The sequence below is a fragment of the Amphimedon queenslandica genome, unplaced genomic scaffold, assembly GCF_000090795.2.
Source record: "Amphimedon queenslandica unplaced genomic scaffold, v1.1 AMPQUscaffold_13264, whole genome shotgun sequence".
NCBI lineage: Eukaryota > Metazoa > Porifera > Demospongiae > Haplosclerida > Niphatidae > Amphimedon > Amphimedon queenslandica.
In genome coordinates, this window is record NW_003546500.1 from 32,677 (window position 1) to 51,794 (window position 19,118).

At 37.9% G+C, this 19,118-nt stretch overlaps 2 protein-coding genes across 2 annotated transcripts; both read left to right on the forward strand.

The window, feature by feature from the left end:
* The first annotated feature begins 7,517 nt into the window (after positions 1-7,517).
* LOC109583938 (uncharacterized) lies at positions 7,518-15,366 on the forward strand. Its single transcript, XM_019999473.1, has 2 exons — positions 7,518-8,122; positions 14,294-15,366. The coding sequence occupies exons 1-2, from the start codon at positions 7,591-7,593 to the stop codon at positions 15,205-15,207; spliced, it is 1,446 nt and encodes a 481-aa protein (XP_019855032.1). The 5' UTR covers positions 7,518-7,590; the 3' UTR covers positions 15,208-15,366.
* A 2,500-nt stretch (positions 15,367-17,866) lies between these two features.
* Positions 17,867-18,879, forward strand: LOC105313615 (G-protein coupled receptor 161-like). Its single transcript, XM_011407188.2, has one exon. It carries the CDS (start codon positions 17,935-17,937, stop codon positions 18,877-18,879), a length of 945 nt encoding a protein of 314 aa, XP_011405490.2. The 5' UTR covers positions 17,867-17,934.
* Positions 18,880-19,118: the final 239 nt, after the last annotated feature.

Consider the following 19,118-nt stretch of genomic DNA (forward strand, 5'->3'; position numbering starts at 1 on the left):
TGGTATCAGTTATTCTCAGATATGTGGTAGAGTAACAGGATATCAATATGGATCACCTGATGCTGTTCGACCTGATAACACAAATATTGATTCTCCATACGTTGATGGTGTTAGTATCACTCGTGGGTCTCCTCGTCAACATGTCTGGACACTAATGGCTGGTAGTAGTGAAGCAAGTTCTGCATCAAATTCATGTCCATGTAATACTGGCAGTTCAGTATCATTGCAGTCTTTTATTGGTAATAACTACTTCTGTGAATCAGGGACTAGTATTAGCAGTGCATCAAATACTCTATACACTGATCAACTCTGGGATGGTTATAGCTACTATTGTCGTTCTCTTGAATCACCTTGCTGCAATAATGGCCCATGGTTTCACAGAGACTATGGTAGCAATACCACTACTGACTATATTGAGTTGAGGGTCTGTGCTGATCAGGAAACAGCAGATGAGGATACTCCTGTTAGTTATTATGAGATTTATGTTAAGTAGTGAAGTGTGTGTGTGTGTGTGACATATATTTTAATTCAGTAATTTGATTCCCGTTCTTATTATTGCATTTTTTAGAAAATTTAAACTTTTACCAGTATCTAACATTTGTTTGTCCTATAAGGAAATATTTATGAATCAGCAGATTGCTTGTGACAGTTAACGCTTATACCACACTATATAGTGCTATGTATACTAATTGCAAATGGAGACTTCTTGTTGATGCATGATTTGTAGTAATTCATGGTCATGGTTTTACAAGTATCTTGTATGATAATAAAGCTATTTCATGTGATGATTTTAAGTGTTAGTAGTATAAAGTTACTGTATGACTAGATATCAACCAAAAATTTGAATTATCACAAATATTCTTCGCTTGTTATTATTGTCACATATCACTCATGCAGTAATTACCAAAAATATTTTAATTATTATTTACTAATATGATTATATATACTACAAAACAACTATTGCTACTACATACATGTAGGAGTGTAGGCTTCTTGTTATTATAGTCTGGAATTGGCTGCTTCATTCCTGTTAGCAATGGAAGTAAAGAATGATTATGAGGTACCAGATGCTGTACAGAATCAAGAGAATCCTTACAAACTGGTTGATTTCAACACTAATGTAAGTAAGGATGATGGTCAATCAAGAGAAGCTACAGCATCATGGAATAAAGGATCAAAGCAGTCAATATGGAGTACACCATTAGTAGTTAGTACTGTGTTGCAATGCCTCATTGTGTTACTACTGGTGGCTATACTTTGCCTATTACTGGTTCAATCGGCTGCTAGAGATGCTATATCTACCAGTACCAGTACAACTACTGCTGGTAACAATAAATATCCTAACTTTACTCAATGGGCTAATGATATAGCATCTAAAGTTAACAGCAATGTAACAGGGAGCCTTCCTGACTTCAATGAATGGGCTAATGGTGTATCACGAAATACCCTTCAACTATTTCAGAACAATACCAACTTCACTGAACTTGATAAACAAATCTTACAAACTACAAGAGATTCTGCACAAAAGCTCATTAACATTGTCAATACTCTCTCTAATCTACAAGACACCAGTACCTCTACTGCTGGAGTGGTTAATGATATACTACTAATAGCACAAGAACTATTAGTACTACACAATGACTCAACTACTTTACCTACATCTTGTAAAGAGATTAAGGAGAGACAACCTAACAGTTCATCAGGTTTGTATCAACTGGCATCTGCTACTGGAGGATCTACATACACTGCCTACTGTAATATGGAAACATTGTGTGGTTCAGAAGGAGGATGGACAAGACTAGCATATCTGGATATGTCTGATGCTACACAGAACTGTCCTTCTGGGTTTAGACTGTACTACTCAGGAGGAGTTAGAGCTTGTGGTAGGACTACCAATGGTCCTGGCTGTGTATCTGTTACATACCCAACTAATATCAGTTATTCTCAGATATGTGGTAGAGTAACAGGATACCAATATTTCTCATCAGATGCATTTAATCATAACAATATCAATTCTTTTTATGTTGATGGTGTTAGTATCACTCGTGGGTCTCCTCGTAAACATGTCTGGACATTTGCAAATGGAGTATCTGGCTCTTATAATTATGCCCAAGCTATATGTCCATGTGCATCAGGGAGCTCCCAGACTGTCCCATTTTTTGTGGGATACCATTATTTCTGTGAGTCCGGTACTCAAGATTCTAGTTGGTCACCTGTTCTCTACACATCTGATCCACTCTGGGATGGTCAAGGTTGTGGTTCTAATGAAGCACCTTGCTGCTCTGCTCCAGGGCTACCATGGTTTCACAGAGACTATGGTAGTAGCACTACCACTACTGACTATATTGAGTTGAGGGTGTGTGCTGATCAAGGAATAGCAGATGAAGACAGTCCTGTTGGTTATTATGAGATTTACGTCAAGTAATGATTGTTTGATTACTTGCGTGCTTCTCACTAACTTTCTTTTGCTTTTTTGCTATTAGTAAGTTTTTGCTATTCTTATTGTTATGGCTATCTTCCATTGTTTTGTTAGTATGTTTAAACAGCAAAGTAGTCGGCCTCAATTTATTTATTTTTCTTTTTAAAAAATTTACTTCTACAAAAATTGTGTATACAATTGTAGTGTGCGTAACCAGGAACAGTAGTGAATGGACAATTGGCAAGCTTTCACTAATGATACTAGTCCAGCAATTAATTTACTGTTACTTCATGACAATGCACATTTCATTTTACATAAAGCTGACTTATCCATTATAACTCAAGTCGTTAATAGCTGCTGTCTTGGGTAACTATAAATTAAAAATACTGTGTGTATAATGACAACAGTATATGTAATAGTAATAATTTGGCTGCTGTCACTATACTCACAATATTTATTAATACAACAATCACTACTCATTCTCATTACTCTACAGCAGCGCAGCAGCATTATAAGCTATTGCTTGATAATCTATTGCTAACAAACCAATGGCAGACTCACCAGCTACTGGCCTACCTTTAAAACAAGAAACAGTTACAAGGAAAGAGGAGGAGAGAGAGAAAGAAACAAATATTGATCATGTTTATGAAAAGCCAGACATCATAATAGATTCAGAGGACAAAGAGAAGTATATATATGAACAAGTGGAGGATAAGAAGAAAGATGTAACTGTCAAAGAAACAGTGAAGTACGTATCTGTAAAGGAGGAGGAGGAGAGTTTGACAGAAGAGGGGGCCATAGGTTACAAGGTAAAGAAGAAGAAAATCGTTGAGGTTCATAAATCAAAAAAGGAGAAGAAAAAGAAGAATTTATTTAAAAAAGGGCTCACGAGCATAAAAGATAATATCAAAGGTTTTTTAAAGAGTGGTACACTGAATAAGCTCCAGGTTGGACTCCAGGCAGTTACTCTGTTAGCATTTGTTTCACTGACTGGTCTCTCTGGTAAGATACTGCAACAAACTTCACAAGAACCGGTTGCTAGTGATATGAACACATCATCAAGTGTAATGGAGTTTGCTCAAGAAGTCAATGCTGCAATAGAGCAAGCACTGGGGAATGGTAATGTTACTAATAAAGCATTGGCAGAGCTAGCAAATCAAGTAATAGCAGCCAATATGGAGCTCAATGAACAAACCAATGATATAATCAATGCAACACAGAGGACTGGTGATAATATGGATCGGGTTGAAGGTTTGGTGCTTGAACAAGTTGAAGTATCTCGAAATAAGTCACTCGTCCTCAATGAGCTGATTAAATCAACAGTTGATGCTATGAATAGACTCAACAACATAACAGCCACACTGTCTAATATCAGTAACAACAGTGCATCATCTACTCAAGTGATCAGTGATCTATTAATGGTTGTTAATGAATTGGCTAAAATACAAAACATGACAGATCAATTGGTAAAGGAGCCTATGTCTTGTAAAGAGATCAAGTTAAGGTTACCAAACAGCATCACTGGCTACTACTTTATAAATAATCAAACCATTTACTGTAATATGGAGGAGCTGTGTAGTTCAGGAGGAGGATGGACAAGACTAGGCTACCTGGATATGACTGATGCTACACAGAACTGTCCTTCTGGGTTTAGACTATATCCTACAGATGATATTAGAGCTTGTGGTAGACCAGCAACAAACAGTGGTAGCTGTGCATCAGTTCAGTTCCCATCTAATGGTATCAGTTATTCTCAGATATGTGGTAGAGTAACAGGATATCAAGTTGGTCATCCTGATGCATCACACATACCAACAGCTCAAGATAGAAATGACATCAATTCTCCTTACGTTGATGGTGTTAGTATCACTCGTGGGTCTCCTCGTAAACATGTTTGGACACTAATGGCTGGACAGTCGGAAAAACGAAACACTAATACAAATTGTCCATGTAATTTTGGCAGTAATGTTAACGTACAATCGATAGTTGGGAGCCATTATTACTGTGAATCTGGTAATCCAACAGAACAAATTGCAGATCAAGTTTTATATCCAATGGATCCTCTATGGGATGGTAATGATTGTCATTCTCTTGAAGCTTCTTGTTGTGATGGTCTCCCATGGTTTCACAGAATATTTAATGCCCTCACTACTGACTACATTGAGTTGAGGGCGTGCGATAATGCAGCAACCACTATTGAAGATGCCATTGTTAGCCTTTATGAGATATATGTACAGTAACTGAAGCAGAAAAAACACTCAAACATATTATCATTAATACATACATGCATTATGCATACATTTATATATGCATGTGTGCATTACTGTAGATTGGCATTCATTAGTTGTAGTGCCAAACAAAAAGTTAATTACTTTACTAATTTGGCTCACTTTCCATAGAAGTTGTAGTATAATATAGCCTATTGTTGTAATATTTACTGCCAATATCACATTTGTTCTGTTAGCTTCTTGAATAGGCTGTCTGCTTGTATTTTTATTAATAACTGTGACTTTGCTGCTGTTGGTGGCATACAATTTAAATAAGAATAAAATTAATAGAGCAATTAATCAAATATGGCAAAATAGCTTTAGTGTAGTATAAAGTTAATAAAACAGCATTATTATTATTATTATCTCAGCCAGCAAAAAGAGTAAAAGTATTATACTATAAATCAAATATGATAATTATAATGGATCAGCTAGTACAAGAGGGCGTTCATATTTATTTATTTGACGTAGAACTCATAGGTCTTAATGAGTGTGTCCTCGTTGTTGTAAACACCTTCATCTCCACAGATCCTCAACTCCAGTCCAAGGCTTGACGACGTGTTACCAAAGTCCCTATGGAACCAAGGAAGCATGGAAGAAGTACAGCAAGGAGCTTCATTGCTACTGCAGCCTTGACCGTCCCATAACGGATCGTTACCATACACCCGAACTTGAGTTCCCCAGTTAGGGTTACCTGACTCACAGTAGTAGTTCTGGCCTACAAATGATTGGAGGGATTGGGTGCTAGTGCTGGAGCAAGGGCAAATGTAATCAGTTGCACCAGCTCTTTGTGTATAGCCGGCCATGAAACTCCATATATGTTCCCTGGGGTACCCACGAGTGATACTGACTCCATCGGTGTAATAAGAATCGATGTTGTAATGATTAGTACTAATGGCATTAGCATCAGGGCTACCAAACTGATAACCAATAACTTTACCACATATTTGAGTGTAGTTGATGCCATTGGTAGGAAACTGTATTGGAGTGCTGCAGCTGGGGGCCCAACTGTTTCGTCCACAAGCTCTAACTCCTCTTCCAGTATCAACAAAATATCGGAGTCCAGATGGGCAGGTCTGTGAAAGGTCAGTCATGTCGAGGTAACCAATCCTTGTCCATCCTCCTCCAGAGCCACAAAGTGTGTCCATGTTGCAGTAAAGGTTCCGACTGTTAACATGATAGTATCCACTGGGACCGTTCGGAAGAACTTGCTTGATCTGGCTACAGGAAACTGGTGTTATTGAGTTAAAAAGAGCTGAAGCATTTTGAAGCTCTAGCAGTTCTTCTACGCCTATTAATATATCATCAACCACTCCAGCAGCAGTTTCAGTGGTTCCCTTAATGTTACTGACTGTGCTCGATATTCCTTGTAAGCTAAGACTGTTTTCATCTGCTTTGTCCATCACTTGGCCTAGAGTGTCACTGATGTTTTGAACTGTGACTGACTGATCGTTTGTGACACTGTGGATATCACTCACTTTAGTAGCAGTGTCTTGGGCTGTATTTGAGACCTGGTTTAACTGACCTTGTAAAATCTGGCCTAGTTGCATTAGGAGGCTGCTGTAATTCTGACCAGCTTCTAGATCAATGTTAGTGTAGTTGACTATACCATCTACTTTCATTGTTGTGTTTTGTAGCATGTAGAGCATTTGCATTAGCTTTGCATCCACCATTTGGTTCCAAGCTGAGCTACCATCCCTTGTCATGTTAATGAGAGTATCCAATTTGCTTGATAACTGAGGGCCAAAGTGTGCACTGCAGTTACATTCAGGCCCTCCTACACCAGCAGTACTGCCTCCAGTACTAGCTCCAGTGCTAGCTCCAGTACTATCACACATATCTACTGTATTCAAGTGTGTTAGTGTAACACCATTGATGCCCAGTAGTATTATAAGGATAAGGATTATGAAGACTTGTATACCAATGATACAGAACAGGCCTTTCCTTCCAGCTGGGACAGAATCGTGTATCTGCAAGTTAGCTACAGGTCGTTGAGGAAATTCATCTTTTCCATCATACTGGTCAACCTCATAAAGGTGCTTACTATCATCTTCCTCCATTTCTGATTAATCTTTGGTAGCTAAGACACGCAAAAGAGCCAGTAGTATAGGTAAATAGTGCAACTAAGGGTGGGCTGCTGCTGCTGCAGTAGAAAGGGGAGGATAAGATGTGATTCATTAGCAGTAATGCTAATTAGACTGGGTCTCATGACAGCTCAAATGTCATTCATTAGTATCATGAGATGAGCATGCAGCCTCCTTTTTGCAGTATCAGGTATTTGGGACAATGTCAAGTGCAGTTATACTTGGTGATTTATGTTGCATAATGTTAAACAAACACTTCACATGAATTATGCAGTATAGTACATAACTCTGTTAGAATCAGTTAAATGTAGTGTGTATGTTCAATTTTTGAATATTCTCTCCCCAAAATCCCTGTACTACACACAGGGACTTTAGTTCAATTTGGAGCAGCTTCAAAAATTTTACCAAAATTAAAAAAATTCATTTTTATAATTCTATTTGATATGTATACAAGTCCTTATGCCATGTAAAATTGGATTTTTAACGAATTTTTCAAAGTGCTCAAAAATCAGATCAAAGTCCCTGTACTATAGTACAGGAATTTTGGCCAAATTTGTAAAAAAATCCAATCTTGTTTGGAATCAGCTAAAACCTTCTGTACATTACAAGTACATGTACAGCTATGTATTATAAAATTAGCATTGTCTCCTAATATTAAATAACCTCTTGGCCAAGTTTTGGGTGTGTCAGTGATGAATACTTACCATCAGTCTGTACAGTAAGACTATGAATGTAATAAACATATTGTTACACCTCTTCCATTTAGACAATAAACAAGACAGCAATATACAACTAGAGCTATACAGTTTCTATCTTCACAATGGAGGACACTGCAGACAACAAGAATCTTTATGAAGTCAGTGAGTATGATGGAAAGGATGACTTCCCTCATCAACCCATCAGTAACATTGAAATACATGATAGCATCACAACTGGAAGGAAAGGCCTGCTTGTTCTGGTAGGCATTCAAGCCTTCATAATCCTTATCCTTATAATACTACTGGGTATCAATGGTGTTACACTAACACACTTGAATACAGTAGATATGTGTGATAGTACTGGAGCTAGTACTGGAGCTAGTACTGGTGGTCTTGGAAACACAGCAACTGATAATGCAACTGCTCAAATACTTGACATTACCAGACGCATCCTTAGCTACAAGGCCAATGATACAATGTATGCTCAAAGCAGTGCTAGTATGCTTCAAGGTCTCAGTGCTAATGTGAGCCAACTCTCCCAGCAGTTGGGGACCACTGATGATAAGATTGATGATATCAGGAGCATGGGCTATGAGCAAATGGGTCTCTTCCTTAACATGTCTGACTATCTTTATCAAGTACTTCAGACAACAGGACAGTCTGCTCAAAGACTAGTGAACATTGTCAATACTCTCTCTAATATCAAGGAGACTGCTACTACTTCTTCTGCAGTAACTGATGATATACTAGTCATAGTTGAGGAACTATTAACACTGCAGAATGCTTCTTCTATCTTTAACTCTATAACACCAGTTGCCTGTAAGGATATTAAGGCAGTCCTACCTAACAGTCCTTCTGGTTACTATCACGTTAACAGTCGCAATATTTACTGTAACATGGATGAGCTCTGTGGTTCAGGAGGAGGATGGACAAGACTAGGCTATCTGGATATGACCGACGCTTCTCAAAGCTGTCCTGCTGGGTTTAGACTGTATCAAGTTGGAGGAGTCAGAGCTTGTGGTAGACCAGTAACAAACAGTGGTAGTACTGTATCAGTTAGCTTCCCAACTAACGGTATCAAATATACACAGATTTGTGGGCGAGTAACAGGATACCAGTATTGCTCAACTGATGCATTTTATCAACAAATTGACATCAATTCTCCTTATGTTGATGGTGTTAGTATCACTCGTGGGTCTCCTCGTGAACATGTCTGGTCATTTGCATCAGGTGTTTCTGATACCCACACTAACCATGCACCTCTAATGTGTCCCTGTGCTACTGGGAGCACACAAAACGTCCCTGCATTCATTGGCCAGCATTACTTTTGTGAGTCCGGAAATCACAACAGCTGGTGGAGCCAAGTCCTTTACACATCAGATCCACTCTGGGATGGTCAAGGTTGTGGAGTATATGAGGGTCCATGCTGTGCTGCTCCTGGTCTCCCATGGTTTCACAGAGACTATGGTACTAACTCCACTAGTTATGATATTGAGTTGAGGGTCTGTGGTAACCAGGAGACCAATGATGAAGATAGTCCTGTCAGCTATTATGAGATATACGTCAAGTGAAGAGTATTAAAACTAGATACATTGTAAATCCTGCATTTTACATTTTTTTGCTGCTTAATTTTCTTTTTTGCTTATTGATGTTTGTTCCATCTGCATTTTTAAATTTTTTGGAATCTTTTTTTAAATAGAAGTAATTATTTCAGAAGGAACTGAATGTACAATGAATCACTATCATAAGTTATTGTGTACAAGCATTTTTGTATTCCTTATGATTCTCATTAGTACAGTTCCAAAAAACAAATAGTGAATCTCATAAAAAAATTACACCCCATACTAAGAGCTATAAGCTGCCATACAGTATAGGGAGGCTATCCTACAGTCATGGAGGAAGATGATACAAAGAACATATATGAGGTTGAGCAAGATTACAATGGAAAGGATGAATTTCCTCAACGACCAATAGCTAATTTACAGATACACGATAGCATAGGCCCAGGAAAGCGCTCTTTCTACATATTGCTGGGTATACAAGTTGTTCTGATTCTAATTCTTATAATAATCCTTGGGCTGGTTGGAGTGACACTGACACACTTGAACACAGTTGATATATGTGAAAACCCAGCAAGTACAGGAGCTACTACTGGGGGAGTTGTTGGCGGAAATGATAACACTTCTGCTCAGATCCTTGATGTTACCAGACGCATCCTTAGCTACAAGGCCAATGATACAATGTATGCTCAAAGCAGTGCTAGTATGCTTCAAGGCCTCAGTGCTAATGTGAGCCAACTCTCCCAGCAGTTGGGGAGCACTGATGATAAGATTGATGATATTAGGAACATGGGCAATGAGCAAATGGGTCTCTTCCTTAACATGTCTGACTATCTTTATCAAGTACTTCAGACAACAGGACAGTCTGCTCAAAGGCTTGTTAACATTGTCAATACTCTCTCTAATATTAAAGACACTGCTACCTCTTCTTCTGCAGTGACTCATGATATACTAGTCATAGTTCAAGAGTTGCTACAGTTACAGAATGCTTCTTCTCTGTTCAACTCCATCACACCAGTCTCTTGTAAAGATATCAAGGCAGTCCTACCTAACAGTCCTTCTGGTTGGTATCATGTTAACAATCGCAACATTTACTGTAATATGGACACACTCTGTAATGCTACTGGAGGATGGACAAGACTAGCATATCTGGATATGACTGATGCTGCCCAGGATTGCCCTGATGGCTTTAGATTGTACCAGCAGTCAGGAGTTAGAGCTTGTGGTAGGCCTCATAGTGGAGTTGCAAGCTCCGTATCAGTAAAGTTCCCATCTAATGGTATCAGCTATTCTGAAGTCTGTGGTAGAGTAGTAGGATATCAATATCGCTCAACTGATGGACTGGCACCTGGATTTGGAGGAGGACACTTGGATATCAACTCGTTTTACGTTGATGGTGTTAGTATCACTCACGGTTATCCTCGTGAACATGTCTGGACACTAGTATCTAGTGTCACTGATACATACTCTAGTTTTCCATCACTAATGTGCGCATGTGCAACTGGTAGCTCTCAATCTGTCCAGCCATTCATTGGAAATCATTATTTCTGTGAGTCTGGTAATCACGCTAATGGTTGGTCCTCTACTCTCTACACATCTGATCCACTCTGGGATGGTAAAGGTTGTGGACCGGTTGAGGGTGTTTGTTGTGCTGCTCCTGGTCTCCCGTGGTTCTATAGGAACTTTGGTACTAATTCCACTACTGATTATATGGAGTTGAGGGTCTGTGGTGACCAAAGTACTGCTGATGAAGATAACGCTGTTAGCTTTTATGAGATATATGTTAAATAAAAAACTGATTTTACCCACCCCCTTTAAACATTATAATTTATAGCTATTATTCTTAGATGTATTCCCTTTTCCAAGTGTTATTCTTTATTATGTTGATAGGACTGCTTTGACTTTGAATAAAGATAATAAACTCAATCAATGATATAGCTCCAATTACAAATTATGAATCTCATATAAAGTTACACCCTTTATTTAGCAACAGAAGGGCATCACATCAATACAAAGAAGGCTAGCACTTCTCTTATTTGCAGTCATGGAGGTTGATGATAACAAGAACCTTTATGAGATTGAGCAGGAATATGATGGAAAGGATGACTTCCCTCAACAACCAATAGCTAATCTACAGATACACGATACTGTCCCAACTGGAAGGAAAGGTCTATTGATTTTACTGTGTATACAAGCCTTCATAATCCTTATCCTTATAATACTACTGGGTATCAATGGTGTTACACTGTCACAGTTGAATACAGATGATACTTCTTCAGCTAATACTGGTGCTGTAGATGGTACTAGTACTACTAGTGATTTTTGCTCAGAAATTCTTCAAGTTCTAGCTAACAATACAGCTAGGCAGCTATTGCAAGCCCAAGAACACACTGATATGCTTCAAAGTATCAAAAGTCTTAATGGTAGCATCAGTCAAGTCTCACAGCAGTTGGGAAGTAAAGTTGATGATATGAGATCAGTGGTTGATGAGCACCTGGTAGACACACTCAATATGTCTGATGTTTTGGATCAAGTGAAGCAGACAACAGGGCAGTCTGCTCAAAGGCTCGTAAACATTGTCAATACTCTCTCTAATCTACAAGACACCTGTACCTCTACTGCTGGAGTGGCTGATGATATACTACTAATAGCACAAGAACTATTAGTACTACACAATGACTCAACTGCTTTACCTACCTCTTGTAAGCAGTTACAAGAACAACAACCTAGCAGTCCATCAGGTTATTATATACTGGCAGGTACTAATGGAACATTTGCTACATACTGTAATATGGGAACATTGTGTGGTTCAGCAGGAGCATGGACAAGACTAGCATATCTGGATATGACTGATGCTACAGTGAACTGTCCTTCTGGGTTTAGACTGTACCAGTCAGGAGGAGTTAGAGCTTGTGGTAGATATAACAGTGGTCCTGGCTGTGTATCAGTTCAGTTCCCATCTAATGGTATCAGTTATTCTCAGATATGTGGTAGAGTAACAGGATATCAATATCATTCAACAGATGCATTTGATGGATCAACTAATGACCTCAATTCTTATTATGTTGAAGGTGTTAGTATCACTCGTGGGTCTCCTCGTCAACATGTCTGGACACTAGCAAATGGTTTAACTGATTCTTATAACAACCATCCATATTGGATATGTCCATGTGCAACAGGGAGCTCCCAGTCTGTCCCATCTTTTGTAGGAAACCATTATTTCTGTGAGTCTGGTAATCAAGCTTCTACTTGGACTAATGTTCTCTACACATCTGATCCACTCTGGGATGGTCAAGGTTGTGGTTCTCTTGAAGCTACTTGCTGCTCTGCTCCAGGGCTACCATGGTTTCACAGAGACTATGGTAGCACTACCACTACTGACTATATTGAGTTGAGGGTCTGTGCTGATCAGCATAATTCTAATGAAGACACTCCAGTTGGCTTCTATGAGATTTATGTGAAGTAGTCACATAAATTTGCTTCTTACTAACTTTCTGACTTAGATATTGCAATTTTGTTATTATATACTAGTACTTTATTTTTTCTTGCAACAGTAGTTAAAACCTAATATGCTATTCTAAAATTTGTGGTTAGTATATTCTATGAATCAGAAACAGCAACTTTTCTGTTTGCATAAGTATGCTTCTTGTACTCTTCAAGAGCTCTAGTTAATATTAATGTAACAAACCGACTTCAATGAATAAGCCTTCTTTTTCTAAATGTTTACCCTTTTTATTATGCTTATAATGCTGTTTTTAAAAGTCATTGCAGTTCCAAGAATTATGAATCTCATTTCTAAGACTATATCTCATTATTCAGCAACAGTAAGTTGTTATACCTATGGATCTGTAAAATTCTCTCTTTCTCATTGTGATGGAAGTTAATGATGACAACAAGCATCTTAAGGAAGAACATGATGAAAAGGATGTCCTCCCTCAACAACCAATGAAGAGACATGATACTGTTTCAGTTAGAAGGAAAGCTCTCTTTGTTCTTTTTGGCATCATAATTCTTCTTATAATAATTGCTTTGAAAGATCCTCCTGACTTCAATGAATGGTCTGTAATGGTGTTTTACCAGAATACTGTTCAACTATTATGCTGCAGTTACCCTGATATCCCAGTATTTGAGTTTATTGACATATGTCAGTTTCTAGCACCAGGAACTTGCTTCTAAGAATTAAAGTTGTAGCTACTCTGGCTGATGGCTATGCTTTCTTAATTCATCTATATTTGTGTTGTTAGATTCAAGTTTATCTTGAAACTATAGATTGATTTGATTTCCTGTTAAAATATTGTTGTCTACTCATATTTTTCCTTTTTATAATGATTTAACACTCAATTCTGCATCTCTCAAAAGCATTAACTGCATTATGGCAGAGAAAATGGAGTGACAGCTTTATGACAGTGCTGAGATGGTCAAGATTGTGGAATCTCTGGACAGGTGCTACTTGCATGTGCACTCCAGGCATATTACATGGAGCTGAGAGTTGTGGTGACCAAAGTACTGTTGATAAAGATATTAATTAAACACATGAAGCACACATGTCTAACATTATGCTATAGACAATATTGAGAAAGTATTCATAAGTAGATAGTTCCAATTGCAAATTATGAATCTCAGTATAAAGTTACACCTCTTTATTCTGCAATAGAAGGTTGTTATACCACTGCTAGTCCAAAGAAGACTATTTCCTTATCTGCAGCCATGGAGGTTGATAGTAACAAGCACCTTTATGAGATTGACCAGTATGATGGAAAGGATGACTTCCCTCAGCAACCAATAGCTAATCTTCAGATACACGATTCTGTCCCAGCTGGAAGGAAAAGCTTCTATTGTATCATTGGCATACAAGCCTTCATAATCCTTATCCTTATAATACTACTGGGTATCAATGGTGTTACACTAACACACTTGAATACAGCAGATATGTGTGATAGTACTGGAGCTAGTACTGATAGTGTTGCAGGGGACACTTCTACTGCTCAGATTCTCAATATCACTCGAGAGCTTCTTAACCACACCAAAGTTACTCAAACTCTATTGATGTACACTCAAGGGAACTCTGAGCTGCTTAGCATTCTTGCCAATAGCACAAACATGCACACTGATATTCTTCAAGGGCTCAACAAAAATATTAGTCAAGTCTCACAGCAGTTGGGAAGTACAGAGGCTAAAGTTGATGATATGAGATCAGTGGTTGATGAGCACCTGGTACACACACTCAATGTGTCTGATGTTTTGGATCAAGTACTTCAGACAACAGGACAGTCTGCTCAAAGGCTCGTAAACATTGTTAGTACTCTCTCTAATATCAAGGACACAGCTACCTCTGCTGCTGGAGTAACTGATGATATACTAGTCATAGTTGAAGAACTGCTACAGTTACAGAATGTCTCTTCACTCTTCAATTCCTTGACACCAGTCTCTTGTAAAGATGTCAAGGTAGTCCTACCTAACAGTCCTTCTGGTTGGTATAATCTTAACAATCAAAACACTTACTGTAATATGGAGGAGCTGTGTAGTTCAGGAGGAGGATGGACAAGACTAGCATATCTGGATATGTCTGATGCTACACAGAACTGTCCTTCTGGGTTTAACACATACAACTCAGGAGGAGTTAGAGCTTGTGGTAGACATACAAGTGGTGCTGGCTGTGCTTCTGTTACATACCCATCTAATGGTATCAGTTATTCTCAAGTGTGTGGTAGAGTTACAGGATATCAATATTATTCAACAGATGCATTTTATGGACCAAGTGACATCAATTCTTATTACGTTGATGGTGTTAGTATCACTCGTGGGTCTCCTCGTCAACATGTCTGGACACTAGCAAACGGCATCACTGATACTTATAACAATAATCCTAGCATTATATGTCCATGTGCAACAGGGAGCTCCCAGACTGTCCCATCTTTTGTGGGAAGCCATTACTTCTGTGAGTCTGGTAATCATGCTTCTGGTTGGCTTTCTACACTCTACACATCTGATCCACTCTGGGATGGCCAAGGTTGTGGAGTACTCGAAGCTTCTTGTTGTTCAGCTCCTGGTATCCCATGGTTTCACAGAGACTATGGTAACACTACCACTACTGACTATATTGAGTTGAGGGTGTGCAGTGATCAGGAAAATGCTAATGAAGACAGTCCTGTTGGCTTTTATGAGATTTATGTCAAATGATTTGACTGATGTTTCAAGCTCCTATTATGATTATTACTTGCATGCTTTCAACTAACATTCTTTTTTGCTATAACACTATATATTTGCTATTAGCAAGTACTTGCTATCATTATTATGTATCTGCTATTTTCCATTGTTATATAGAAGACTGTATCTTAATAATTAATAGTTGCAAGGTACCATATACGCCATATATTTTGTGGGTATAAAATTCGCAATTTAGCTTCATTTTTTTGTATTTGTGAATAAAAACTTTGCATTACCACATCTACTATACAATCAGCAAGCTAATTTGTGGATTTTAATTTTTCTAAAACACAAAAATTACGAAATTTAATCCCTGCAAAATATATGGCAAGGCGTATACTGTATTGTTGGGGCAAAAGATTTTAACTTTTAATTTTTAAAATTTCTGGCCATTAAGCGGAGTAGGTAACTTGAATGACCTTCATTTTGTTCTTGTCAATTGTAATTCTTTTCCAATTGTAATGATGCTGCACAGCATTAATTGTTATTGACTGCTTAAGCATCATCATACAGAAAATAATTTAGAAATCACCAGAAGTCCCATTAATGACTCATTCTATACAATACAAGATAAAATCACATTATTACTTACATACAACAGCAAATAAGCAATTTGTGGCATTCTAAATTAGTAGTTGTGGTCTTGACTAGCACCGAGAATATACTAGAAAATCATTTTCTGTTATACAAACTACAAGAGATTCTGCACAAAAGCTCATTAACATTGTCAATACTTTAGTTGCATATTTTTCTGTTTATTTTAACACATGCACCACACATGTCTAACAGTTATGCTATAGACAATATCTAGAAGGTATTCATAAGTAGATATAAGTTCTAGTTGCAAGTGATGAATCTCATTACAAGTTACACCTCTATTGGTTGCTGACCAGTACAAAGAAGACTATACCTCTATTTACAGTGATGGAGGTTGAGAGCAACAAGTACTCTTATGATGTTCAAGAGGCTGAGGACGAATATGACAATGTTCCCAAAAGACCAATATGCAATCCAGTACAGATAGAGATACACGATACTATCCCAGCTGGAAAGAAAAGCCTCTTTTTTCTCCTTGGAGTACAAGTCTTCATAATCCTTATCCTTATAATACTACTGGGTATCAATGGTGTTACATTATCACAGTTGAATACAGTAGATATGTGTGATAATACTGGAGCTGGTATTGGAGTTAGCACTGGAGCTAGTACTGATGGTGGTCAAGGAGACACTTCTACTGCTCAGATTCTCAATATTACTCGAGAGCTTCTTAACCAAAGAAACAATGATACCAAAGTTACTGAAGCTCTGTTCCAAGTTCTTGCTAGTAACATGACTCAAGTGTTGCAACAATTGATGTACACCCAAGGGAACTCTGAGCTGCTTAACATGCACACTGGTATTCTTCAAGGGCTCAACAAAAATATCAGTCAAGTCTCACAGCAGTTGGGAAGTACAGAAGCTAAAGTTGATAGTATGAGATCAGTGGTTGATGAGCACCTGGTACACACACTCAATGTGTCTGATGTATTGAATCAAGTACAGCAGACAACAGAACAGTCTGCTCAAAGACTCATTAACATTGTCAATACTCTCTCTAATCTACAAGACACCAGTACCTCTACTGCTGGAGTTGCTACTGATATACTAGTTATAGTTGAAGACCTGCTACAGTTACAGAATGTCTCTTCACTCTTCAATTCTATAACACCAGTCTCTTGTAAAGATGTCAAGGCAGTCCTACCTAACAGTCCTTCTGGTTGGTATAATCTTAACAATCAAAACACTTACTGTAATATGGAGGAGCTGTGTGGTTCAGGAGGAGGATGGACGAGACTAGCATATCTGGATATGACTGATGCTACACAGAACTGTCCTTCTGGGTTTAGACTTTACCAGTCAGGAGGAGTTAGAGCTTGTGGTAGGACTAACAGTAGTGGTGGTAGCTGTGTATCAGTTCAGTTCCCATCTAATGGTATCAGTTATTCTCAGATATGTGGTAGAGTAACAGGATATCAATATCACTCACCTGATGCATTTCTTGGAATAAGTGACATTAATTCTTGGTATGTTGATGGTGTTAGTATCACTCATGGGTCTCCTCGTCAACATGTCTGGACACTAGCAAACAGCATCACTGATGCTAATAACAATAATCCTCATAGTACATGTCCATGTTCAACAGGGAGCTCACAGACTGTCCCATCTTTTGTAGGAAACGATTATTTTTGTGAGTCTGGTAATCAAAATCCTAACTGGACTTATACTCTCTACACGTCTGATCCACTATGGGATGGTCAAGGTTGTGGTTCTCTTGAATCACTTTGTTGTAATGCTCCTGGTATCCCATGGTTTCACAGAGACTATGGTAACACTACCACTACTGACTATATTGAGTTGAGGGTCTGTGGAGATGAAGCAAGCAATAATGAAGACAGTCCTGTTGGCTTTTATGAGATTTATGTTGAATAAATGATTCTTATTTTTTATGATTATAGTTTTTCTTGTGTGCTTTTTACTAACTTTCTTTTTATTATAACACTATTTGCTATTATTTATAGAAGTCAAGAATGCAGTGTATTTAGCTGATGTCATGAAATAGAAAGTCATTTTAATAATTTCAAACAGTCACCAGATAATATTATATAAATTGTATCATTCACAAGTTTCTGTATCAGTTAGTTCTTAAAGGAAGGAAGAGAGATGGAGATGGATGGTAACTTCACTTTATCTGATAGAAGAGATGGCATAGCATTAGCAGTAGTCCTTACAATTGAAGTCATACTAGCAGCAATTGCTAATGGAGCTGTACTATGCATCACTATCTATCAAAGGAAGCACTGGAGACAGCCTTCAACAATATTCTTTACTTCTCTGATACTGGCACACCTTGTTATGATGCTACTGTATCTTCCATTCACCATCACTGCATTAGCTGCTGGAGAGTGGAGTATTGGTCGTACTAATGAGCAGAGAATAGGGACTTGCTTCTTTTCCATATTCCTTTATATGTATACTGTTCTCATTGTATTGATGACACTGGCTGCTATATCATTTGATCGATTTCTCTTTATTGTCAAACCGCATCTTCACAAACGATTCATGAAACTTTGGGTCGCAGTATCTCTTGCGGTTGCTATCTGGATACTGTCTGCTGTATTGAATGTCATACCATTGTTTAGTTTTGAAGAGTTGACTTACGATGATACATTTGGGCCTTGTTATCCTTCTTATCTAAACACACTGGCCTATGCCCTCTTCATTGGCATCATATTCGTAACAATGATTGCAATAATTGTTGTAACTTGCACCTGGACGTTTTGCTTTACTCGTAAATTCCTAAAGGACCAGTCAATCATAGCAGGAGAGAGTGTCTACTCTGCAAAAAAGAGGAGACTTTTTGGCATATTTGGTTCAATGCTGTTAGTGTATATCATTTGTTTTACACCTGGAGGAATCCATTTAGCTCTCATACCAATTATCGATACTCCATTTGGTCTTTATGCTACAAGTTTAGCAAGTTATCATTTCATCACAATAGCCAATCCTCTTGTCCAGTCGTATTTTAGGCCGGAGATTAAGAGTGTTTTTGTATCTGCTTATCACAAGATGTCACCAGTTTCAGTTACTGTAAATGACACTGTTTGATCTTACTAATAGAAGATAATTATCTTTATATGATTATTCTTATTTTTAGGTTTTAAAAAAATCTTTTTTCTAACTCTCTAAATATTTACCTTTGCCGTTTTTCATCATTTGATTGCTGTATTTCAATATAATCATAATTAATATAATACTGAAGTTATAACAGATCGTGCATGCTGTTTATACTTCAGTTAAGGTGTTAAGAAAACACTGCAAGGTGTTAAGGTGTTATTCATATCTTT